Source organism: Leishmania infantum, chromosome 36, assembly GCF_000002875.2.
Source record: "Leishmania infantum JPCM5 genome chromosome 36".
NCBI lineage: Eukaryota > Euglenozoa > Kinetoplastea > Trypanosomatida > Trypanosomatidae > Leishmania > Leishmania infantum.
In genome coordinates, this window is record NC_009420.2 from 283,248 (window position 1) to 307,270 (window position 24,023).

General features: G+C 59.3%; 6 protein-coding genes across 6 annotated transcripts; all 6 read left to right on the plus strand.

The window, feature by feature from the left end:
* Nucleotides 1-186: 186 nt before the first annotated feature.
* On the plus strand, nucleotides 187-1,872 carry LINJ_36_0850 (hypothetical protein, unknown function; the record flags this gene model as incomplete). The annotated part of the gene is made up of 1 exon (XM_001469487.1): nucleotides 187-1,872. One exon carries the CDS (start codon nucleotides 187-189, stop codon nucleotides 1,870-1,872), a length of 1,686 nt encoding a protein of 561 aa, XP_001469524.1.
* Nucleotides 1,873-2,717: 845 nt separating this feature from the next.
* On the plus strand, nucleotides 2,718-4,391 carry LINJ_36_0860 (conserved hypothetical protein; the record flags this gene model as incomplete). Its single annotated transcript, XM_001469486.1, has 1 exon — nucleotides 2,718-4,391. One exon carries the CDS (start codon nucleotides 2,718-2,720, stop codon nucleotides 4,389-4,391), a length of 1,674 nt encoding a protein of 557 aa, XP_001469523.1.
* Nucleotides 4,392-5,411: 1,020 nt separating this feature from the next.
* On the plus strand, nucleotides 5,412-6,611 carry LINJ_36_0870 (conserved hypothetical protein; the record flags this gene model as incomplete). Its single annotated transcript, XM_001469485.1, has 1 exon — nucleotides 5,412-6,611. One exon carries the CDS (start codon nucleotides 5,412-5,414, stop codon nucleotides 6,609-6,611), a length of 1,200 nt encoding a protein of 399 aa, XP_001469522.1.
* Nucleotides 6,612-7,636: 1,025 nt separating this feature from the next.
* LINJ_36_0880 (ADP-ribosylation factor-like protein) lies at nucleotides 7,637-8,542 on the plus strand (the record flags this gene model as incomplete). Its single annotated transcript, XM_001469484.1, has 1 exon — nucleotides 7,637-8,542. The coding sequence occupies one exon, from the start codon at nucleotides 7,637-7,639 to the stop codon at nucleotides 8,540-8,542; it is 906 nt and encodes a 301-aa protein (XP_001469521.1).
* A 3,073-nt stretch (nucleotides 8,543-11,615) lies between these two features.
* On the plus strand, nucleotides 11,616-17,099 carry LINJ_36_0890 (conserved hypothetical protein; the record flags this gene model as incomplete). Its single annotated transcript, XM_001469483.1, has 1 exon — nucleotides 11,616-17,099. The coding sequence occupies one exon, from the start codon at nucleotides 11,616-11,618 to the stop codon at nucleotides 17,097-17,099; it is 5,484 nt and encodes a 1,827-aa protein (XP_001469520.1).
* A 4,090-nt stretch (nucleotides 17,100-21,189) lies between these two features.
* LINJ_36_0900 (conserved hypothetical protein) lies at nucleotides 21,190-23,550 on the plus strand (the record flags this gene model as incomplete). Its single annotated transcript, XM_001469482.1, has 1 exon — nucleotides 21,190-23,550. The coding sequence occupies one exon, from the start codon at nucleotides 21,190-21,192 to the stop codon at nucleotides 23,548-23,550; it is 2,361 nt and encodes a 786-aa protein (XP_001469519.1).
* Between the last annotated feature and the right edge of the window lie 473 nt (nucleotides 23,551-24,023).

A 24,023-nucleotide genomic window follows, 5' to 3' on the forward strand; every position in this document is an offset into this window, starting at 1 on the left:
TTATTCAGCATTCTCTTTCCTAGATGCACGTACACTGACCTCCGCACTTTCTTTTTTTTTTCTGTCCAAAGAGACGCACACGTACGCACATACGCCGCCCATTGTCCATCAACGGACAGAATTGGCCAGACCGCCGCGTGAGGAAACCGTTTTCGCTCATACCGGCGCGTCAGCCCTATTCGCCGAATGGAGCGGGACAAGCCGCCACCGGCTCTACGCTTTGCTCGTCAGTGGACATTGCCTTCCAGTTCGGCGAGCGACGCCGGTTTCGCTACCCTTGCCTATCCGTCGTGGCACACAGAGTCCCCCTCACCATTTAACCGATCTCAGGTGCCCCTGACGCCATCCCCCGACAGAGCCGGGCGGCGACAACCGCTGGAAGGTTCCCTCGCGCCAGGCTCGCCGTCTCCTATACCACCCTCGGAGCTGTCAGCGCTGACTTCGGGAGGTGCCGCGCACCACACCGATGCCTCACTGCAGCGGGCGTCGCGCCCTGTGCCAGCTGCTCCGTCCGCAAGCAACGTCGCAGCACGATGCGTACAGCCGGTGATGCTAGCCAGTGATGCGGATGGCAAGTCGTTCTGGCGGCGCCAAGCGCAGCGCCTCGAGGCGAAGTGCGCCGCACTGGAGGAGGAGCTCAAAACCGTCTACCGCGTCCTCGGCAAAGAGGCCAATGATATCCCTCGTGCGCTGGAGGCGAGTAGTCATACCTCTTTGATGGCGGCCGGAAGCGTCAACCCTACCTATGAGACGGTGGCGCAGGAGCGCGACATGGCGCGGCTGGAGCTGACGCGAGAAAGGGAAAAAAATTTTCTTCTGCGTCACCGCCTGCGGGAGATGGATGCGGAGGTGCATCGGCTGCAAAGTCGGCATGCCCGTGACGTAGGCAAGCAGCGCGTTGGCGATGCATCAAAGCGGGCGTCGCCGTCTTCTAAGTCTGTCTCAAAAATGGGTGTGCTTTCCTCGAGACACCAGCGCGCTTCCAGTCGCTGCTGCTCGAGCTCTTGCTCTTCGACACAATCCACACGTGATGTGCGGCGTTCGCCCATCTACCCACGCTCTCGCAGCATCACGCGACCGTACACTTCGTCGTCCGCAAAGCGGGAGGAGTCGCCACGACCAACGCCGGCGCCGGTGTCCACGTCTTCTGCCCACTACAGCGACAACTCTATGATCACCCGGTCTTCGACCGCCTCAACGTCGTCCTCGACACACCGTGAGAGTGGCCGCCGGGCCGCCAACACGTCTGCGGCAGCTCCAGCAGCTTTCGGAAAACCCCGTGGTCGTAGCACGCACTCGCCTCTGAAACCGAGCCGACAGGCGACAGACCCCTACGAAGCGGAGGCGCGTGACTTGCTCACATGGCTGCTAAGTGCTCGCCCTTCCTCGTCCTCTCCGAGCCGGTGCCAGCCGTTCGTGTGGCGGAAAGGCGCTGCCGGGTCACGCGGGCCAGAACCTCTACGCCGCTCTAACCTTGAGAGTCCACCCAGACGTGTGCGCCATAACGACCTCTTCAGTGCCACTGTCGCCGTCAGCGAAGGCGAAGGAAACGGCGGCCGATTGGCGCATGGAACGGCACGGGGAGCGGCGAAGGCTCGTCCAGCGATTCGGGACAGTCGACTGCTGTCGCCTATTCCGCTGCAGCAAGAGAGGGATGCCGCTGATGACGAAAAAGCAAGGGACCACCCCACAGGTGCCGTTCGGTCGCTCTGTGCGATGCCGTTGCAGGTGCGAGCGCCACGGAGCGCCGCGGGCCCGTCTCGCGACGCGCTCTCCGGCAAAGGGGCCCTTAGAGGGCACGCTGGCGATGGGGAATGGATTGCGTGGCAGCCGCACGTTATAGCGCCAGGGCAACAGTCTGGTGGGGCGTAAAAAGCGGCGGCGCTTCTCTTTTTCACGTGCATTCCATTGGCATCGTGCTTTTTCTCCTGCCTTTTGGCACTCGGTGAAGGACCGGCGCGTTCGTCGCATGGTAGCTGCGGGCAGTGGACGCTTTTTCCGTGAGTCCGTGGTGGTGGTAGTGGTGCTGCTGCTGTGCGTGCGCATGATGCATGAGCCACAGCGGCGACGGAAAGGGCAAGAGAGACGCGGCGCAATCGTGTATCAGCGGTGCGTCGGAGACCATCGGCGAAAACGACGCCACCGGCAGCCCCCATGTCCCACAGGTAAGCCGATGAGAAGCGAGACCCTTGGAGACTATTGAATATCAAAGTGCACGGTTGCGTTCACGCAGAGGTGAGGCGGTGTGTGTGGTGGCCGCTCCCAGAGCTTCACCAAGGCTGTTGAAGCCGAGGTTAGTGCCGGAAAGAAAAAAGGAGGAACGCAATGGAGATGCACACCCCAGTGAAACTCTGGGGGACTGATACAGTGTGTGTGAGTGTGCAATTGCCTATGCAGGCTCTTGCCTCTCTTAGCCAGCGCTGAACTTTCTGCAAGTGCGTGGCGTCGCACTTCATTCCCCCGCCAACTGCTCAACGGGTTGCGTCTTCTCTTTCTTTCACCTTGTCCTTGCCCGCTTCTCCGACGCTTACGCTTCTCTTTCTTCTCTCTGCCCTGGACGATCCAACCACAGCTCGCAAAGTGGGAGTCGAAGGCGTCCGGCGCCGTGCCGTCTTCTCGGAGGCACCCCCCACCTCCCCACCACCACCGTAGGTGCAGGCGCTCACTCTGACTTTAACAAAGAGCACGTAGAAGCTCTCGCGGTGATCAGCGGCAACATGCCCTCGAGCTCCTCGGCATTGGACGTGCCGCTTGTAGAAGTCATCTGCAGCTATCCGACCCGCGAGGGGCTATGCGCCGAGTGCCCTGCACTGCTGCTGCTCGTCTACCAGCACGTTGTAGCGGAGCTGCAGGCGGGGCGACGCGCCGTGGACGTGTTCCGTGGCACCTCGCGGCAGGACCACCTGAGCGAATTACTCGGTGTGCGCTCCTTGTCGGAGCTGTTTGAGCATCTCTACCCGCTGTCGCAGTCTTGCACCCTCGATGAGAGCACTGCGGGCTCGCAGTTCTGGAGGCAGGCACGGGCTACCTTGGAGGCCGCGTGGGCGCCGCCGCACGACGCAAAGGCGCGTGCCCTTCTCACGCAGGTGCGCGGCCAGCCGCGATTCCGCTTTTGCGGGCCGCGCGACGCCGAGACGCCCGGGGAGGGCTATCCACTGCACCCTGTATCGTTGGAGCGGGCCTTGGCAACAAGCAAGCGCTTCCTCCGCACTGCGATGACCTGCGCACTGGACGGGTCAACGGATGCCCTGGCCGGGCGGCAACCGGAGCTGCGCGCGGTGCTGCAGCTGGCCCACCTTGTTCCCCATACTCCGTCGACGGGAGCGCCTCCGAGAAAAGAAGTCACGCCGGAGGGGATTAGCTTCTGCATGGTGTCGCTGCAGCAGCGGTGGTGGGTACTGGTGAACGCGGCGCTGGAGCGCGTTCTGCTGCTCACTCGCGCTGCCGCGAATGGGAACGGTAACACCAGCGGCAGCAGCGGCGTCACAAAATCGCTTCTCTGGCAGCTGCTGGCGGTGCTGTCTGTCCTAGACACTGCGCACTACGTCTTCGCCTTCCCAGAAAGGCAGCAGGATCTCGCGGCTCACCATCTTCTCGCACGGCTGTCCGAGGTCGGGCTGGTGTACCCCTTACTCAGCAACGACCGCAAGTGCTTTGTCTTGAGTCCTGACTTCCTGCACGCCATTCACTGGCACGCGAGCACGCCGCTGTCCCTCACCTTCAATCATCACCTCCTGCGAAGCGTTAGCGGCGTCAGCGACATACGTCGCGAGGACACCGACACCATCATCACCGAAACGAACTTCCGTCTGTACGCGTACACCGACGATGCTGACCTGCTCAACATTTTGAACCAGTTCGCGAAGCTGGAGGAGATCGTGAACGGGAATCTCCACTGCTACCGCGTGACGCGGGACAGCTTTGCCTCCGCGATGCGCAAGGGCATCACCGCTGCACAAGTCCTACGCTTTCTTTCGCTGCGAGCGCACCCCAGCATGCTTCGCCGGCACGGGGAGCGGGAGGAGAACGGTGACACGACGTCGCCATCGTCTGCTGGCGGCGCCTCCTCTTCCTTCACTTTTTCAGCGTCCCCTCGTCGTAGGGCTGTTGCGGGCACGTGTGGGAGCACCACCTCCATTGATGCGGTGTCGACGCTTGTGGTTCCGCAGTCCTTCTGCGACCAAATGCACATGTGGGAGAGCGAGTGTCGCCGCGTAGTGTTTGAGCACCACGTTGTCCTGCTACGCAACATGTCAACGGAGCAACAGAAGGCGGTGACAGCGTATTTGATCGATGCAGGGGAGGTCGATGCCGTTGCGCACGCTGAGCGCGGCTACATGGTGATTCGTGAGGAAGTCTTCGAGCGTCTTGTCGCACCACTTTTAAGGTGAGCCGGGCAGCGGTGTTGGAGATGGAGGAGACCGCCGCCTCTGCAGCTTTGTGCGTGCTATCTTCTTCTTATCCTCTTTCCTTGTGGTTGCCAGTGCAGAGAACGGTACTGCCTTTCCTCTCCCCTCTCCCCCCTCCACCCCCAACACATACACGTACGCGTACACAGAAAAGCCGGACAGAGGATTTTACAGCTCGATTATTGAGGGGCTGCAGCCAGCCATGTACTGCGATGCGTTTGACATGTGCGCCACGCTCCGACCGCAGTGCGTCGTGCTTTCCCATTCGCTTCCTCCTCCGTTTATGTTCTTGATGCGGGGTTGCGGTGCACGACGCACTTGGGACGCCAGATGCCGCTCTTTCTGCGCCGCCTAAGCTCACTGAAGCTGTCTCATCCTTTTCATTCGTTTTTCTTTGTTTTTTTTTTTTGCCTGACACTTCACACTCTGCAACACACAAACACACGAACGCTCACACCCTCGTTGCCGTGCTCCCCCTCCCCCAATACCGCCATCTTTGCAGAGGTGGGTGACACAGCAGGCCCACGCGCTGTGGCTTCATCGTTGCCGTAATCCGACCCGTTGTAACAGTGGCGCACGAAACAGGAGCGTGTTTCTGCAACGTGCGCACGCTCGCGCCCCCGCTCATAAGACGGCGCTGCTGTGCACCGGCAGGCACATGCTGGACTGCTTCTCAGCTTCTAAAAAAAGGACACCACAAAGGCACGCACACACACGAAGCTCGCTGGAACTCTGTTCCGCGTTTAACCTTCACCCCCCCCTCGCTTCTGTTGACCACCGAGGACGCTTCGACACACCCTAAGCACATTGGCGTTTGGCGAGATGATGCGACGAGGAGCCCCCGAGTGGTTCACACAGGGCAAAGCGCGTGAACGGTTTCACCGGTACTGGCCGTGGGCTCTCAGCTCCATCTGCGCCGGCCTTTATCTCTACAACGGCGAGCCCTTCGAAGACGCCGCCGGTGCCATCGTGACAAAGATTCGGCGACCACTGCTCAAGACGATGGAGTGGGTGGAGCTGCACGATGTGGATCCAGAGACGATGTCGTTGGAGCTGCCGCCGGACATGCTCTTTGGCCCGCTTGAGTTCCCGAAGCAGATGCGATTCCTTCTAGCGGCACTCAGGGCCGACAACGAGCTCGCCGACGGCTACCTGGCGCGAGTGATCATTGATCGCATGGATTTGTCCTTGGACCCTCCAATTCTGTCGGAGGGCGACTTCCTCGCAGCAGGCGGCAAGGAGCTTCTCGACTTTAGCGTGGAGGACTTCACCGGCACTAAAAGCCGCGCCCAACGCAAGCACATCTTCTTTCAGCCCGACCAGTTCCTTCAATTTATCAACGTCATTGCCGCCTATCCGTCACTGACAGAGTACTTTGTGAACGAGAAGGACGGCGTGGAGCTGGTCTTTCAGGCTTATCGACATAGCAAGAACCCCTACGCCCGAGTGATGGCGATGCGGTCGCTGACCTTGTTCTCATTCACTCAAGCCGTCGACGGCACGGTGGAGCGGCGCATCTTGCAAAGCAACGGTGTGAAGACTATTGTGGACGCGTACAAGCAGAGCACCGGTGACCCGACCGAGACGCGCTTCCCCACGCTGCTTCTCTCCTCCATCATGCGCCACTACCCTAAGGAGGGCGGCAAGGAGTTCATCGACGCTGACGGCGTCGAGGCAGTTGTGAACAATCTTAACATCTGCCGTTACAAGGGCATTCCGCAGCACATCCGCGTGCTGCACGACGCCCAGCGCCTCCCCAAGCAGTCGATCGGCAAAAAGTCGGTGGATGCGCGACTGGAGGAGGCAGACTTCTTGGGCGTTGCGATGGGCCTGTTAGACAGCTTTCCTGAGTTTTACGAGGCAACAGGCGACCTTCTGAAGCTGATGACGAGTGTGGTACCGGCGCACGCCGACCCGCTAGAGCTGCTCGAGTACCGTGCCATGCCAATCCTCTCCAAGTACTATGTGAGGTGGCGCGAGGACCAGAGCTTTCAGACGGACGGCACTCGAACACTGGTGGCGAAGCTGTTCGAGCTGATGCTGAATGACAAGACGTGCCAGCGGTGCTACGATCCGTCTGTGGCGTCGTATGAGCTGCTCGAGTGCCTCAGGACCGCCAAGTTGGCCGTCCAGGATGAGCGAGAGAAGCGAGTGACGCGATTTCCAGATCCGCAACGGCAACCGGCGAGCGCCGCTGCCTAGCACATGTCCTTTCCAGACATGCATGCAGGCACGTTGGCCGGCGCGTGCGCGTTTCTCGATGGGGCAAAAGAAAGCATGGAAAGACGGCCTCATCGCCAGCACATGCCGCTCATAACATCCGCGCAGTCATACGCTCTTGTCATCGCTTGACACTCCTCAAACTACCTTCACAGTCCCCCTCCCACCACATCCATCTAAATATCTCTGTATAAGCGGCAGATGCTGTGCGTTGGTGTAGCCTTCCCCACCCCCTCCCTCCTCCTCCACACTCAGCAGCGTCATTCCGTGGAGCTGGGGAGGGTGACGCCCCACGAAGGAGTGGTGCAAAAAAATCTGAAGCGATCCTGGAAGCGCGGCATCGTCCTTGTCGACCGGCGCTGCGTACTTACCGAGAGCTCCGGGTAACCTTGTCTGCTGTGCTAAAGGGGGCACGTCCTCATCGAGCACGATGTCCACCAGTAGCCCTTCTCTCTTCTGCCCTGCCAGGTAGCTAAGAGAGGGCGGGCGGGTTCAGTGTTTCTGGTTGCCATGCACTCACCTTGCGTGTGTGTGTGCGTCGCTTCGTTGCGTGCTTGTGCGTATCTGTTTGCTTGCTTGGCCCACTCTTCTCTCCTCTCTCCTCTCTTCCTCTCCCTCTTCTTTCGTTCTTCCGTCTCCATCCGGGGATGCAATGGGTCGCCTTGAGCGCGTGTACCTCAACGGCGTTGTTGTCTCTGGATGCGGATGAGTGAATTTGTGTCTGCTTAATATGCACGCCTGCGTGACCGCACTGCGCATAGCCACCTTAGAGAGGCTGCGTCCTCCATAATCGACTGAGCGCACCCACGATTGACCATTTTTCGTTCTGTCATCTGCACTACTGCTATCGCTGCCACTAAAAAGAAGAGGAAGCGAGACGCACACTTGCTTCCTTGGCGCGATCCCACGCCTGCCTCGCGTGTGTGTGTGTGTGTGCCGCACCTTTGCTTTACAGCACGAAACTCAACACCATAGACACCTCTCTTTACACCCACACGTCAGCAATCATGTCGAAAGACGACGCGAGCATTGCCTATGCCAAGAAGCACAAAATCCACCATCTGTTCGAGCTCATGGCGACCAAGGTGTTGCTGAACCGTCCCGAGAACCCCTTTGCGTACCTTCGCAACCTCCTCAAGGACGTGGAGGAGTCCGAGAAGAACAGGGTCCCGTACGATCCTACGCAGGTCCACTTCAACAACGACGTCGGTGCCGCAGCACCTGCGGCAGGAAGCAGCGGCGGCAGTGCCGCGGCGGCTCCAGCAGCGGCGCTGACCTCCGCGAAGAAGGAAAAGAGAACCGTGACGCTAGCCACCTTCGGTCTCGACCGGGCAGGCAAGACGTGCGCCCTTTCCGTGTTGGAGAGCGGCGAGGCGGACAAGAAGTACACCCCGACCGTCGGCTTTGCCCCGATCAAGTTCCCGCTGGACGACTACAACTTGTGCGTCTTTGACCTCGGCGGGGCCGCCAACTTCCGCGGCATTTGGGTGCACTACTACCACGACTGCTTCGGTATCGTGTATGTCATCGACTCAGCGGCCAGCGATGAGCGGGTGGCCGAGTCGCTCAAGGTGCTGCACGAGACGCTCCAGCACCCGTATGTGAAAGGGAAACCGCTCTTGGTGCTCGCAAACAAGAAGGACTTGCCGGAAAGCCGCGGAGTGGGGGTGGTCCCCCAGGGCTTTCTCGAGGAGGCGATGGGGGAATCGGGTGCGCCGCACCGCGTGCTGGCGACGTGTGCCATAGAAGATGACCCGGCCTTGGTGGAGGGTATTGAGTGGCTGCTGGAGGCTGTGTCGAAGGAGTACGACGCACTGGCGAAGCGGGTGGCGAAGGACAGCAACGAGGTGAAGAACGAAAAGGCTCGCCAACGGGCTGCCAGGCTGGCTGCAATTCGCGGCGAGGACAAGTGAAGAATGCCTGGGCCCGGGGAATGGTTCTACGGTGGTCTTCCCGAGACCTGCTGCTGACTCCTTGCCGTCGTCACCGTTGGTTCTTGCTTGTTTTCGCTGCACGAATCATGGAAGCAGTGTGCCTCCGTGTTGGGGTCTGTGTGTGCATGCGTGTCTGTTTGCACATCCCTCTGTTTGACGGTTAACGATAGATATGTACGAGTGCGAGCGTCGCTTGGGCCTGGTCGCTTTTTTTTTTGTTTTCGCTTGTCTGCCGGTGTTGTTGTCCTGCTCTCTCTTTCCCCACTGGGTGGAACGAGGGGGGCTCCCTTGTTATCCCTGATTTTGTCGCGTTGCCTGCCAGTGACAACGGCAGGTGCGCGAATGCTGTTGTGTGCTAACCGTTCTCCTGCATAGCCATAGCGTCTCCCCGTTCCTGAGACGCCCCCGTCCAGCCTGTGTGAGGTACGGTTCCCGCTGCGGTCGCGGCTCAATTGACGGCAACGAGGGCATGGGTGCCTCTTCCCACAAAGAGGTGCGTGATTGCATGTGCTTTTCTCCTTCCATTTGTCGGCAAACCGGATGCCTTTCGGAGTCTGCCTCCGCCCCAGTCATGCAACGGGGGCTGTGCGGGAGGGGGGAGATTCAGGTGACATGGAAGGCATGTCGAAGCCAGCGGGATTTTTCAACAAAAGAAAAAAAAACAAAGAAAAAAAGAAAAAGAGGGGCTTCTCGCGTCGCGACTCTGAATGTTTCTCCATGTGTGCGTGTCTCCCCTTTCTCTTTACCTGCTCTCTCTCTCTCTGCGACCTCTTCGTTGCGTGCTGCTGCGGCGCCGACGCGTCCTCTCATGCGACCAGGAGGACGAGGCGGAGAGCCGCATCACGTACTTTTTCGTCCAGCGCAGGAGGAGCATGCAGCTGCTGCCTTGCCATGCAAGCTCAACACCTGTCGCGATCCTTGCAGAGCGTGCTGCCGTCGCTCTCAGTTCCCTCCCCCCCAGCGCTCTCTTTCGATTCCCCCTGTGTCTTGTGCCACTTTCATCACCGCTTCTGCCACCCCCTCCCGACGCCGTCGACAGCAGGGCAGGAACGTTGCATGCGAACGCCGCGCTGCAATCCACTACACACATACACGTACAACAACAACCCCCCCCCCCACGTACACCTTAGGTGCGAGTGCAGGCGCTCCGTGTACACTCGCACACAACAGCAGGCAAGCACCGGAGTCGCTGCACTCTCTCAATATACATAAAGAGTGCGTCCTTTAAGTAGCAGCAGGTAGGGCTCTCCTACAACCGTCGGCGCGAATCCCTTAAAGGGCGAATCCGTTGCCGGAGGGGAGGAGGAGTGCAGGGACACGGCAAACAGGATCGGCTGTCTGTGCCGTTGTCCACAGGCAGCATCGAATGTGCAAAGGCGGAAAGAGAGGAGGCAAGTTCGACGCACACACACGCGCAGGACACAGGAGCATCCACGAAGCGACGAAAAGACGGACCGCGAATCCGAAGTCGCTAGTGGAGGGAAGGCACATTGAGGCAGTAGACGCTACCGTTACCATCATTGCATTGCTTAACGGACACAGCGCCCCCACACCCCCTCCTCTCGTCCTCCTCCTCTTTTCGCAATTCTTTTTTGTATGTTGTGTGTGTGTGTGTGTCTTGCCGCCTTTTTCGTTTTCGTGTTATTCTTGTTTCGCCCCTATCAATCTGCTCATCTTCTCTTTTGCCGCGCTAATCTCGCTGCATCCCCCTCCACAGATCTGCTCACCGACTTCAGCATCGCCGCCATTGTTTCTCTTTCCCTAACTCTACCCCCGTCGCCGCACATCGACATACTGTGAAGTCATCAGTTATACACGAACACACATACAAGCAGTGCCCCCCCCTCTCTATCCCATCACACAGAAGCCGGCACTATACGTGGATCTCGTGGACTCGCTGTCCTGAACCTGCCACTTTTTCCTTCATTGCTCGTTTCGTTTCTTAATATTCTGTGATTTCTTTCTTGGTGTCCCTGGCTGCACCCTTTTTTTGGTTGTGTCGTCGTTGTTGTCTTGTCTTGAGGCCACACATATCCGCTGCGTCACCAACGCGGGCTACTGACTGCGCTGCCGCACCCTTTTATCATTGCGGCCTGCGCAGCGTACCGTTGTCAGGCGCAGTCCCACGTGGGTGCTCACACGTCGTGCATGTGGCCCACTCCATTTCGACGCTTTTGCGCTTTTGTGTTCTTGAACCCCTATTGTCTTCCTTCAACATCACAGCCTCACTCACTCCGGTCTTCACGGCGGCGACTTCATAGACGCACGCACTCTTGTTTGTCTTTCTTGCTCCGCTCCGCTAACACGTGCGCAGAAAAAAAAAGGCAGAGGGGACGCGGGGGTGCACATTGTCGGCCTTCGCCGTAGCTCATACCCTTCTCTGCTTCTCTTCTCACGCCCTCCTCTCCCCCCCCCTCCGCTCTCTCCTCTTCTGTTCTTTCTCTGCCGACCTCATTTTGCCCCCCCCCCACTCCCCCCACTCCCCCCTTGCTCTTCCCTTAGACCTACAAGCAGTTTCTTTTTGCACTCTGCTATCTTGAAGCGCTCGTGCTTTGCTTCAGCCCCCTTTTCCCTTTCGTTTCGTGTACTCAGCCCCTCCTCCTCCTCTACTCTCGTTTGCTTGTTTCCCCTCCGCCGCTTCACCTGCCTCTCTCCTCTCCTCTTGTCTTCGGTCTCACCGGGGCGGTGTTTCTAATCCCTGTGAGGTCTTTTCAAACGTTTAGACATGCCAACCTCTTCGCAGGCTTCTGCTTCGGCGCGTCGTGCCAGCACCACGAAGCCGGGGCCGCCACCACGCGCCTCCAGCGCCGCACCTCCGCTCCCAGCGCGCTTCCCGAGTCATTCCCAGGCTCCGCTGCCCAGCGCCACAACGTCACGGCGCGGTTCAGCAATCCCAGAGCTGATCGGGACACGACGCGACTCCTCCATTGGCGCCACCAGCACAAATCCTCGTCTTCGGGGCGGTAGCGTGATCGATGCCGCCGCAGCGCAGCGCAGCTCTTCAGCTCCACGGAATCCGATCGACTTTGCCTCCAAAGAGAGCCAGGAGGCCATGAACCGTCTGCGCCGCCTCTTCTTGCCAGTGATGATGCGCGTCATCCTGCGGTTTAGGAGACGCTCGCGCTGGAAAGACGGGCAGCCGCCTCGGCAGTACACTCCGGGGTCGGTGGTTGCCGCCATCATGAGCACCAAGTCGCTCCTTGCGGACTGCCCGCAACGAATGGTGGAGAGCCTGGCAGCCGGCGCCACGTTCATGTCCCTCACACCAAAGGAAATCATTGTGTACGCCAACGAGTCGCACGTGTCGTGCGGCATTGTGGTGCTGCTCTATGGCCAGCTGGAAGAACGGCGCCCCGAGCCGGGTGGTAAAAAGCCTAACGCGGGCGGCGGCGGCGGCTCCACACGTCCCATTTGCACGCAGCCGCACAGATTGCACAAGGCAATGAGCGTACTCTGTCTGATGCCTGTAATGTGCGAGGATCGCGCCACGTCCTTCCTCGCGACTCGCGAGAGCGAGGAAGCCGATGTCGCGATAATCTCCTCACGCTGGTTCTGGGAGGTGACGTACAGCATGGCACAGGCGTCGCTGACCACCGCCGACGTGATGGGGCGCACGCTGCGCGAGGTTGTCCTGCCGCATCGCCGCGACCTGCTACTAGCCGATTACTTTCCCACCTCCGTGGTGCTTCTCCGCTCGTGGATGTGGTCCATGCTGACGGCGAGCGACCGCGTCAAACTGAGTCGTTCCATGGAGGTGCGCGTTCTCTCCGTCGGCGATGTCCTCTTCGATGAGGGCGACTACTGCCCATACATCTACGTGGTGCGCCGCGGTGCCCTCGCTGCGATCGTGAAGGGCGAGACACTGGCGGTGCTGGAGGCTGGCGCCGCCGTGGGGGAGGAAAGCGTCCTGTTTCACGACAGGCGCAACTGCAGAGTCGTCGCGATCACCGTGTGCGAGCTCTACGCTCTGCACGCGCACCACCTTCTGCGCCGCTTCCTCAAGTACCCCGAGAGTGCCCGCCGCATCGTTGCGGCTGCCATAGAGCGGCAGGTGTGGTGGATGGAGGAGGGCCGAACACGCGACGTGTTTGGGCTTGTGTCCATTTTGAGCGGTGTACCATGTCTGGGGCACACGACGGACGCCATGCGGGATGAGATCGCGAGGTGCGCCTCCGTACTGATCCTCCCGCAAGGTCACACGGTGGTCTCCGCAAACACACCCTGCACCTTCTTCTGTGTTATCGGCCGCGGCTCGGTGACGCTGATAAGCTCGATGAAGACCGCCGCCGTCGCGGAGACGCCCTCTAGCGTGAACGGCATTGACAGCAAAGGCGAATCGCAGCTGGGTATGCGACGCTCCTCAGCGATGAAACCGATGAGCAACCCAGCGACCGAGATGCGGCGAGAGTCTCGCAGCGCCGGAGACTTCTTTGGCGAGCTATGCTTGAAGCCGCACCTGTGGCCCTATGACGTGATGTGCGACTCCACAGTCAGCCTCTGGCAGTTTGATCGGGAGGCGGTACTCGGGGTGCTGGAGAGGAACCGCGCCGATGCCCAGGCGCTAGAGGTGTGCCGGCAAGGCATCGGCCTCTACCGTACCCAACGCGGCGAAACCAGCATCATCGACGGCTTTGAACCTCCCGCCACCCCCAACGCACCAGCGAATGGATGGCGTTCGTGCATTGGCGGCCAGCGCAGCCGTGCGCAGTCAACTGACTTTGCGACAGCGCCTCCAGGAGCGCGCAGCAGTAGCGCTGGCAGTCGCGCAGGTAGGCGTCTCTCTTTGTCACATGCTGCTGCACCGGAGTGGCTTTCAAGAGGGTCGCCCTCGGAAGGCCGCACGCCGCGCGGAGGCAGGCGCGCGGGTGTGGAGTGGACACCTGAGCAGTGGACCACGTACGCCATGACGCGGCTGCAGGATGGGCTGCGCGCTGAGGACGCAAAAGAGACTCCGCCCGCGCCCTCCCGCGAGCTGCGTGGCGTCGACAAGGAGGTGGAGAAGACCATGAACGAAAAGGTGCTCCAGCTTGTTGCCGTGCAGCCGGAGACGCCACCGAACCCGGCTGACTGCGACATCAGCGGAGACTCAAGTGAGCTGCAGTCGATCATTGTGGGGCAACTCTTCCTCATTATGACGGAGAAGCAGTCGAGGTTCCTGCGACAGGTGAAGGACAGCAACGTCCGTCTCATCACTGAGGACGAGGGTATGCAGCTCGTGGGTGAGCTGAACGACAGCCTCGACGATATGAGCGGCATGGATGCCCTGCACAACTCCGAGGCGCTGGTCGAGGTGACCGAGGTGATGCAGCTGGAGGATATCAGCGCGTCGCCGCTGGAAGGCAGTCATTTTCTGCCGCAGCGCGCGATGCCGTCGTTGTCCGTGCGTGATTCCACTGATGCTACGGATTATATTAATGTGCACCGCGTCGACGATGCCCTCAGCGTAGAGGGCAGCGGTGGCGCGCTGGCGGGTTGGCCGATGCCGAACGCATCAATCGGTCGCACTCGCCGTTCCACCAGCGTCGGCGCGCTCGGCGAGGCCAGCGGCGTCTTGGGGGCATCGTTGAACCCGCGCTCGTCCCTCAATCGCAGTCACTTTGTGCGTCCATCATCTGCGGTGCCGCCGTCGCCGCGCTGCGCCAGCGGACGCGATGACTTTCTGTCACCGGGGGCTATCGGTGTCGTGCGACCCGCGAGTTCTAGCGAGCCTCGGATGATGCCACCCGCGCGTACGCGCCCCGCGAGCGTGGACTTTAACCAGTTCAACAACAAGCTCAGCGTTGATCGCTCCACCTCCATGCTGGACCGCTACGTCAAGATTGAGGATCAAAACTACTTCGACAGCTTCGTCAAAGTGCTTCCGCTGCAGCGGGACGAGATGCGGGCACCAGATGGGGTGAACACGGACAGCGAAATGGGCACCGGCTCTATGGTGCTCCTGCTTCTCCACGTGCGCAAGTGCGACTACTTGTCTGCCAAAGTGATGCAGCGCTGCGCGCGGCCCATTGTGAAAGTGACACTGGGGGAGCGTGTCCTGGTACGTACCTCCGTCATGGAAAACCGCACGGCACCGCGCTGGCCGATTGAGCACTCGTCGTTCATTAGCTTCGTGCGGCGCGGCACCGACATCGTCTTCTCCGTCTGCGACGCGGATGACGAGTGTCGCATTGTGTACCAGGCCTCCTTCTCGACGGCGAGTATACACGAGAACGGCGGGGTGGAGCAGAGAACCATGCCGCTGACGGAGCTATCGGTAACGGGCTTCCCCGCCAACGCGGAGATGGACGCCGATGTGAAGAGCGTCGAGTCGGTTGGCAGGATGCAGAGGAGCGCGAAGAAACCGCGCATGACAATGACCATGCTAGCGGTGACAGCTAACAAGTACAAGGCGCTTCGGCAGTACCTCGAAACGAAAGAGAAAGTGATCGTAGACCCGCCAGGGACTCCGGAGAGCACGAAGTTGTTCCTGCAGGTGATGTCGGTGGAAGGCCTCAGGCACCGCATTGAGGCCACTGTCACCGCTTCCCTCTACAACGGCGCGACAAGCACGACAGTGTTGAAAACCGAGCGTGTGATTCCAAAGACACGCAGCCCCGCCTGGCCCGGGGAGACGAGCTTCGTCATCATCTCAGGCGAAGGCGGCATCTTGTCGTTTGACCTACACCACAGGGATGCCGTCATCGGCTCCACCGAGACAACGGTAGACGAGCTTATCTTTGGCGGAGTAGGGCTGAGGCGGTTGCCGCTTCTTCAGGCGCAGACGGGCAGGCTCGTGATCGGCCACCTCGTGGTGGGCGTCCTGGGCGCGAGGCTGGGGGACAGCGTCGAGAGCCGCAATCGCGACTGGGTGACGCACCTCGCCGTGGAGGAGCTCTCGCTAGCGAGGGAGGGCTTCTCCATCAACCCCGATCCATTCATCGTGCTCCGTAGCGGCACTGGGGCAGAGCTGATGCGCACACCGCTCGCGTTCAGCGCCTTCGAGGCCTCATGGTCGATGTCCGAGGCAAGCTGCCTGCTGCAGTGCCCGCGTCTCTGCGGTAGCACGGCTTCCTACCAGCTAGAAGTGTGCGACAGCGACGAGAAGGAGGTTATTGGCCGCGCGACCATCCTGCTGAGTGATCGCGGCCTTGGCCCGGGCCATCTGCACGATCTCTCGCTCGATCCACCCGGGCGCGGTGTAGTGCGCCTGCGCAGCCTTTGCCTCCCTGTCTTAGAGCTCCCGGCGCGCGGTGCAGCTGGCAAGGCCTCGTCGGCCGCGGCTCTCTGCCCACCGTTCTCCTCTCACCTGCACCTCTCAGAGTCCACGACACTTCTGCTGCTTCACATGGGCGGGTGTACTAATCTGCCCGGCGGCGCGACGGTGGAGCTTCAAATAGACGCGATCGGCACGCTTTCTGTTGATGCGCAGCCGTACTTACGCACTGCTGTACAGGAAGCGACGACGGCTCTGCAGTGGCCCCTCTCAAAGGCGAGCGTGCTACTGCGGATCCCGTCACGGGGGGATGTGGACGACCGGGCTGCAGAAGCGGTTGATCTCCGCCAGTGGCAGTGCGGTCACCAGTGTCACTTCGCTGTCTACGACGGCGTCGTGGACGACGTGAGTCAGATTGGCCAGGTCGCTGTCCCGCTTTCGCAACTGCTGAACACCGCGTTGCACACGTATCCCCTCTTCCCGCGATGCATGGACGCAGACGGTGGGGGTTTAGACCAGCAGCCATCCGTTGGCACAACAACGCGTCCACGCGCGGCGGCCGAGAGGACGTTGGGCAACCTGCAGGTCTTCACGCTGCTCGGCTCCCTCGACCACCAGGTGCGCGGGACGGCGGAGCAAGAGACCGATACGCTGTTGACGTCGGTGCCCGCCGCCGGCGGCCATGCTCCGCCAGATCAGCTGCCGTACTACAATCCGGAAAGCGCCGATATCACCGCTGCGAGGCTGGCTTCCGCCCTCCCTACTACGGTGGTGCTGAGCGTCAGCAACATCTGCCATGTCCTGCCGAGCGCCTCAGAAAAGTATGTCCAGATCGTGGTACGCCGCGGCGCCACCGTTGTCTTGTCAGTGGAGCGGCAGATGGGGGTGCTCAGCCACGCCGAATGGAGTCCGACGGAGGCGTCGGCCGTGGTGTCCTGCGGAGCGCTCCCGGCGGACGCGGCACTTGTGGTGGAGCTGGTGGCGATGGATGTGGTGGAGGGGCGGAACGACGAGGAGGAGGACGGCATCACCCCCTCAGCAGCCGGCGCAAAGGCGGAGTCGACCGCGAGGGATAAGACGCGGCGTCGCACTATCACCAAGGGAAACGCCTCTGCCGCCAATCTGCCACTCGGCCATGCTGAATTGCCTGTATCAAGACTGTCTTCCGTCCAGGCGGGTGAGGTGCGGGTGGTGACACTGATGCTGAGCCGTTCTCAGCGCTCGTCCTCCTCGTCAGAGACGACGGGGCGTCTTCCCAGGGTTGCGCCATCGATGTGTGCTCTAAAGGATGCGCAGGTCGTCTGGCCGACCGTCTCGTTCTGCATCTTTGGCAACCGCGCCTAGGCAAGCTTGACACAGCGTGGCGGCAGAGAGGTGGAAAGCGGGATACCCGAGAAGGCTGCTGATGCCGAGAGAGACGGGAACGTCTTCGTCGCTATCGTTGGCACTCCAACTGCTCGGTGGTTTATTCGTCGCGCTTCCTATCAAAGGTGGAGGGAGAGTAAACAGATGTGTGATCTGGCGTTGCCCCTGAGGTCGTGGTCGGGGCTCGGCCACGGTCTTGTGCACTCCGCATGGCCATGCAGCTCCGCCGAGCACCACTGGCGTGAAATGGGGCCCTCCATTTTTCATGACGTCATCAGCGCCTTTTTCTTCGTCTGTATTCAGCGTGTTTGCCTGTGTCTGCGTGTCCATTGCGTGGTATTGAGGGCCGCTGTTGTTGGTCTATGCGTGCTTTCGTTGTCGGTGGCGGTCGCTCACTTTTTTTTCGGTCTGTGTACTGACTCTTACGCCACCGTTTCCACCATCTTCCCTCCCTCCTTGTTCTGCTAACTGCACCATAGACGCACACACATCCGCCTGCATGCTGCTGTACTCGTTGTGTTTTTTTTTTTTTGGTTTCAAGAGGTTTTCGGGCACCTCGGCTCCGCGCGAACACCCTCCTCTTCCGCTCGTCTTTGTCACTCTTTCCATCTCTTGGGCGGGCGTATGACGGCTGATTTGTGTAATTAGGCGAGCACAAGTGCTCCAGCTTCCGTGTCCATGCGCTTACTTGAAAGAGCAGCTGCAGAATGATGGCGAAGAATGACCCAATAAGTCCGATCACACATACACACACACACACACAATGCAAAAAAAAAGCAAAGGAGACATCGGGTGCACTGTGCTACGCGATCGACGTGCATTTCGGCGTTTGTGGTCAAACGAGGTCAAAACAGATGGAGGCTGGCGACAGAGAAAGTGAGCCGAAGGGCGGAAGAAATGCGTGGAACACCAAAGGGCACTGACGCCTGCGAGTGCCGGCACTTTGGCGACGCCTGCTCTTTCCCTGGCGCTACCGCTTTCAGACGGACGCTGTATAACCCCCTCCCCCTGCTTCTGCCTGTTGACCTCCTCGACAAACTGGGTGCCGAGCTCGTGCGCTATCGCTTCACCTCTTCGTCATTGCTTGTCTTGATCACTGTCTTTCTTTCCACTTCTCTACTCTCTCGCCTGTTCCTATGCTTCTCTCCTCCCTCCCTGGCACCCCCCCCCACACACATGCTCGGATATATATCCACGCACACATACGCCGCGCTGCACGCCAAGCCCACGCGCTTGCGTAGTCTTGTCGTTTTTATTGTTTGTCTCTTTTGTTCTCTCCTCCTCCTTTTATCTTCGGCCCTTTTGTCTCTCCTCTTCTCACACCTCGGCCACGCCCGCTTCTGTGCTTTTCCTGGCACCCCTCCACGTCTTACTCCCCCGCAGCCCTCGCTCTTTCTTTCCTTTGCCTCTTTTTGCTTTGCTCAGTAGGATCGATTTCTTGCCACGCCCTGCCCGAATCTCGCCTGTGTGCATGGTGTATCTGTACGCGTAGATGTGTACGTGTGGATGTGCGCGCGCACGCACTGAACAGCATCCTTACTCGTCTTTGCCGTTTTCTTTGACTGCTGCGATCCCGCACCCGGGCATACAGCCCGACGTGCACTGGACCCCTCCCCTTCCAGTAACTCTGTAGAGGCACGCTGCTTGTTCTTAATTCGCTCGGCAAACCTCGCATTCCTTTTCGCGTTTTCTGTCGCTGGCGCGCTGAGCGCCGCAACGGTTTCCCGTTTCATTTTCGTCGTGCTTGGCAGCTTTTCCTCTCTCTCCTCATCATCTGCTGGTCTTCGTAGGCTGCCGCTTACCGACTACGATTGCCCATCGCCACCACCACCAATTTCTCTCGGAGATTCTGAAGCGATTCTGAAGCCGTTCAGCCAAAAGAAGACACCCGACCACCGTACGTGGACTCGAAACATACACACACACACACTAACGCACAGAGCGGCATTCGACAACGCGCAGGGTACGCTGGCTTCACCTAATCGGAGGAATCAACTGACAGTCCTCGGGTAAGCACGAGCAAAGAAAAGCAAACGAAAAGGAAGGATCAGAGAAAGAACCCAGAAGGTGCCACAACTGTTGTACTTTAACGTATACTGTAGCGCCATACACGAGAGACCCAGCGACTGGTGGACGCTTGCAGAGCAATAGGCGGACGGACAGAAAGGCACGAGGCCAGGTCAAGGAGGGAGCAGAGAAGAAACGAAAAACGACCACCAAAGTAAGCCGTCTATCATTCCACAAAATAATTGATCTGTTAGTTCGGTGGCTGCACACCCTGATTGATCCTATGGTAGAGTGGGCGAACCTGTAGCCATCGCCCCGGTTTTATTCTTTTCCTACCTGCGCAGCATCGTTGCCCCACGACTAGTAGTGCTGTTGCTCTTTCTTTCCTCAAAAGCGACACTTCCTCACGACTCCTCCCCCTTCCCAAAGGAGAACTGCTCACTTCTTGCTGCTCTTGCCTCTCTGCCCTTCCAACCCCAGTCTTCATTGAGTTGCACGTTCTCTCGTCCATCCACCGACTTGCCTTTGGTTTCACCAACACGTCGAGTTGTTCGATTGATCCTTTTTTCTGTGTATGTGTTTGTTTTGTAATCGTGTCTGCGTGCGGCACTCTTTTCATCTGTGCGCTTGCAAGACCGCTTTGACGGTCGTGTGAATCCTCTCCTTTCCTTTGTTTTGCCCACTGCCCTACTAGTCGGCTCGCCGCCGCGGGGCTGTTCGCATACGAGAGTGTCTGTGCCTGTGTATTCATTCGTCGGTCTTCGTGCGCAAGTTTGTCTGTGTGTACGCATTTCTCGCGCACCTTTTTTTTTGTTTTCGATTCTTTGCTTCCGTTTTTCGCTTTTCGTCTCTGCGCCTTTCTTGCTTTCTTTCGCCTTTTTTTTCTGTACTTGTTTTCCTTCATCGTACCCGTCGCGTTTTCTTCCCCCTCCTCTCTACCCTCTGCTCGTTTCCACGGCTTTCATCTCCTGCCACTCACCCCCTGCACCTCTGTCTCTCTCTCTCTCTTCTATTCCTCGATTGCTCAGTGTGCGCAGGGTGTACGAAAGCTTGTTTATTTCTTTTTCTCGTGCGTTCTCTTGAACTTATATAGTGTATTTTGCTGCTGTGCCTCGTCGTCGAGCTAGAGAGACGTTGGTGGTGTCTTTTTCTGTGCTCTCCCCTCTCCCCTTCCCTCCCCCTTCCGTGGTGTACTTTTGTATGCTTCGTTTGACCTCACCAGTTGTGTTCCCGTCGTCTTTTGTGTTGCTGTCAGCCATTCTTTCCCCACCCCACCTCACCCTTGCCTGTCTGTCTGTCTGCGTGTGTTTTCTGAAGTACTGCCCATCTTTATTAGGCTCTTTTTCTGGCCCCCGTCGTGTGCGACGTAACCGGAGAGAGACGCAAACAACAAACAGGAAAGCGGGCTCATAGGCACAGGCACACACAAACAACAAATCGGTACGTCGACCACCACCACCACCATAACACAGAAAACGAAAATAAAGCCGTGGTGTTGTGAGCTGAGGGCACCGTTCTGCTGAGCGTTCCTGCTCAGTTTTGCCGGTTTCTTCACCCCCCCCTTCTCCCTTTCTCGATTACCTTTTCTTTTGGGGCTCTCCACGCCTGGGCTGTGGCGTCTGTTTTCCGTCACACTCATCAATCAATATCCATCTGCTTTTTTGTTGTTAGTACAAGTTTTATTTTTCTGGGCATTCTCTTGCAATTCTTGCTATTCGCCCTTGGTATCATTCATTGCTCGCGTGAGGCCGCCTTTTTTGCTGTGTCGACGGCCCACAGCGACAAGCAGCAGAGGTGGTAAAGAAGATCACAGAAAGAAACACGAGGCACTGAACAGACGGCTTGTGCGAACCCCATTTCGTTGAATACATAAACACACTTTACATATATACAAAAAAAGGAAGCCGAATCACCGCTACGCTCGCTGGGCCTTTAGCGGTCGAGACACACAAGTAGTCCAAGAGACCAGGTGTGCTTGCGTTTTCTTCTCGTTGTCGACTTTCGCGGACCCTTACTTTGTTTTTCTGACCTGCAGTATTTCACCATATACGGTGGCCACAAGATGATCTATAAAGTGTACGGCTCGCCAGAGAACAACAGCGGCAACACCCACATGTATTCCATGTATGCGCCCCCGAACGCGTACGTCCAAGGACAGGGCGGCAGTAGAACGATGTATGGCTACCCCGGCACGGGTGGCCACGGCAGTGGCCACCCATTCGGCTATCACGCAAATCCCTCGATGGGTGCCATGTACGAATATAATGGTGGCAACAACGTACACCACAATGGCAGCGCCCACCTCGCCGGAGGCGGCATGAATGGACGAGACAGAGGCGTCGACGTGGTTGGCTCGCGTATCCCGCACGGGTACGATCAGCAATCCACATCTGACTACGAGGTGCACGACAATCAACTGAAGGCTCCTGTGGTGGTGACACCAGCGACGGTGGTGTCGACTCTAGGAAGCGCGCGCCTCTTCAGCAAACCGCCAAAGCCCATTGTGTACGGCTCGCGGTGTGTCGTGCGGATCTGCGACGCGTTCCAGGAGGGCCGGTGTGCCGCTGGCGATCGCTGCCATGATATCCATGTGAGACCCGAGTACCTGGCGGAGACGCGGATGGAGATGAGTTCGTGGCTCTACGATCGGGAGTGCGAGTTCCGCCAGACGATGGAGATGGACTCGGAAAAGACGTTTAGCATCTTCGTGGCGGACCTCAAAGAGGTGGTTGAGGTGCCGATCAACTCGCTGGTCTTCACCAAAGGCCTTTACGTAGACCCGGCGACGCGCGCGAAACGCGCCCGCGGTGCCGGCAACCATGCCCACGCACACGCGATGATGCAGGTGCCGACAAGCTGCGGCCTTTACTCGACTGACCCACTGCAGTGCAAGTGGGAGCGGTGGTGTAATCAGGTGCACATCGATCACCGGTGGATGCAGGCGAAGAAGGCGGAGTTTGACCAGTGGTTCATAGAGCTCCAGAACCGCTACTTTTCCCTTGCACCAGACGATACTTTCACGGTGCACGACCCGCAGCTCAAGAGCAGTATTTCCTTGCCCAAGTTCAGCATTGCAGGCTTCTCTCGCGGCCTCTTCCAGGGCTCTATGAAGAAGCTCGCAAGTGTGTGCCTGCTGTTCCAGCGCGGCAAGTGCACGGCCGGCTCATGCTGCAATCAAATTCACGTATTCCCGCAGTACCTCAGCCTCGCGCGCAAGTTTGCGGCGATGGAGCAGTCCCCCGAGGCGCTCCCTGAGGAGAAGCAGCGGTTAAGGCGTGAGATGGAGCTGCTGCGCGGCCCCCTGATGAAGCAGGAGCTGCAGGAGAAGCGGGAGACAGCCGCGATGGAGTCGGTGTCGCTCCCCAATGTCGTGAGTTTGGCGAATGGGGGGACCCAGAGCGACGCCATGGACGTCAAGGCAGCCGCCGAGGAAGACTTAGGCTCTTGCGGTGCCCTCTTTGAGCATGTGCAAGTCGACGAGGACGTCGAACCTGTCAGCCACCTCGTCAGCGCTAACACCTCCCTTACACGCCGCATGAACGCGAGCGCGCCCGACATCAGCCTTTCCGGTGCGCGCCACATGAACAGCGATGGCAGTTACAGCTTCAACCCCTACGGCAGCGTCACTTCCTTGCCAGATGGGTCGACGTCCTACAACAGGTTCCCTGGCACGCGTGGAAGCGGACAACCGATGGACGGCAACGGCTCAGTACAGTACACGCCGGGCAGCGTGCAACTTCTCTCGACAGGCACGAAGGGCATGCGCCGGCTAGTGGCCCTCGTGTCGCCGGAATCCGGCAACGGTGTTGTTGAATCTCATCGCAACGGGGACGACATGGGTATCGGCGGCCATGCGGGCGACGGTGGTGGTGCCACCGGCGCACACGACAGGGCGCCGCAGTTCGCGGCGGTGCACCGTAGTAACGGCGGCTACCGTGCTGTTGCCCACCCTCTTGGTGATGAGGGAGGCCGCTACGACGGCGGTGCACAGGGAGAGCAAAGCTGTTCGCTTCACCCGCTCGACTTTGACGCGAGCTGGCATTTTTCGCCTACTCCGCTGCTGGGCTTTGACGCGTCGACGACCAGTACGCACCGAAACGGCTCGATTCGTGACGAGGACCCGGCTATGCACGCCCATCTCCGCCTGGCCGCCTCCAACTCGAGCTACATCTACCCCGGCTCTTCGACCACGTCGCAGCAGAACCTGCTTTCCACCCCAATGCAGCGAGGGATGACGAGCAACGCGACTACTGCTGCGAAGGTCCGCCTGGCCGCCAGCGCGGCATCCTCGCGAACTCACGCGCACCGCTCGGCAACGTCGATGCCGGATTCTTCAACAAACCCCGCCATGGGGGGCTCTGTCTCCTCTATCCCTACAGCGAGGCCCACCTTTGTGGGAGAGCAACACGGGGGCACCCGCTAAGGCGGAATTGTGGTCGTATTGCCAAGCGGTACGGCTGCCTACAGACTTACCAACTTCCGAGATGATGCCGATGCACACAGGGGGCTAGAACGACACCGCTAGCACCATCACGCCACACGCAGGCACTTTGCTTTGCTCTCTTCCGTCCCCCTGATCGACTGAAAGCCGATCTCCTTTAGATCATATTGGCCGCCCCACCCTGTGTTGAAGTCGTCGAAAACTATCCTGTTCTGCTGGCCTCGACAGATTTTTCTGTTATCGTGGCCATGGGTGGGGCAGCGGGGACGTGATGCAGCCTTCAGACTGTCGTCTGCCTATCCCTTTTTCTCATCTCTAACTGTGCCCCTGATGACGAGGGAGCATGCCCGTGCGTGGTATCACGGGGCCCAGTGCTTCACTCCATGTGGGACGCAGCCAGGCAGCCCTCCCCCTCCCTGCCAATGCAGAGCCCTTGCAGGTGGTGACCGGCATTA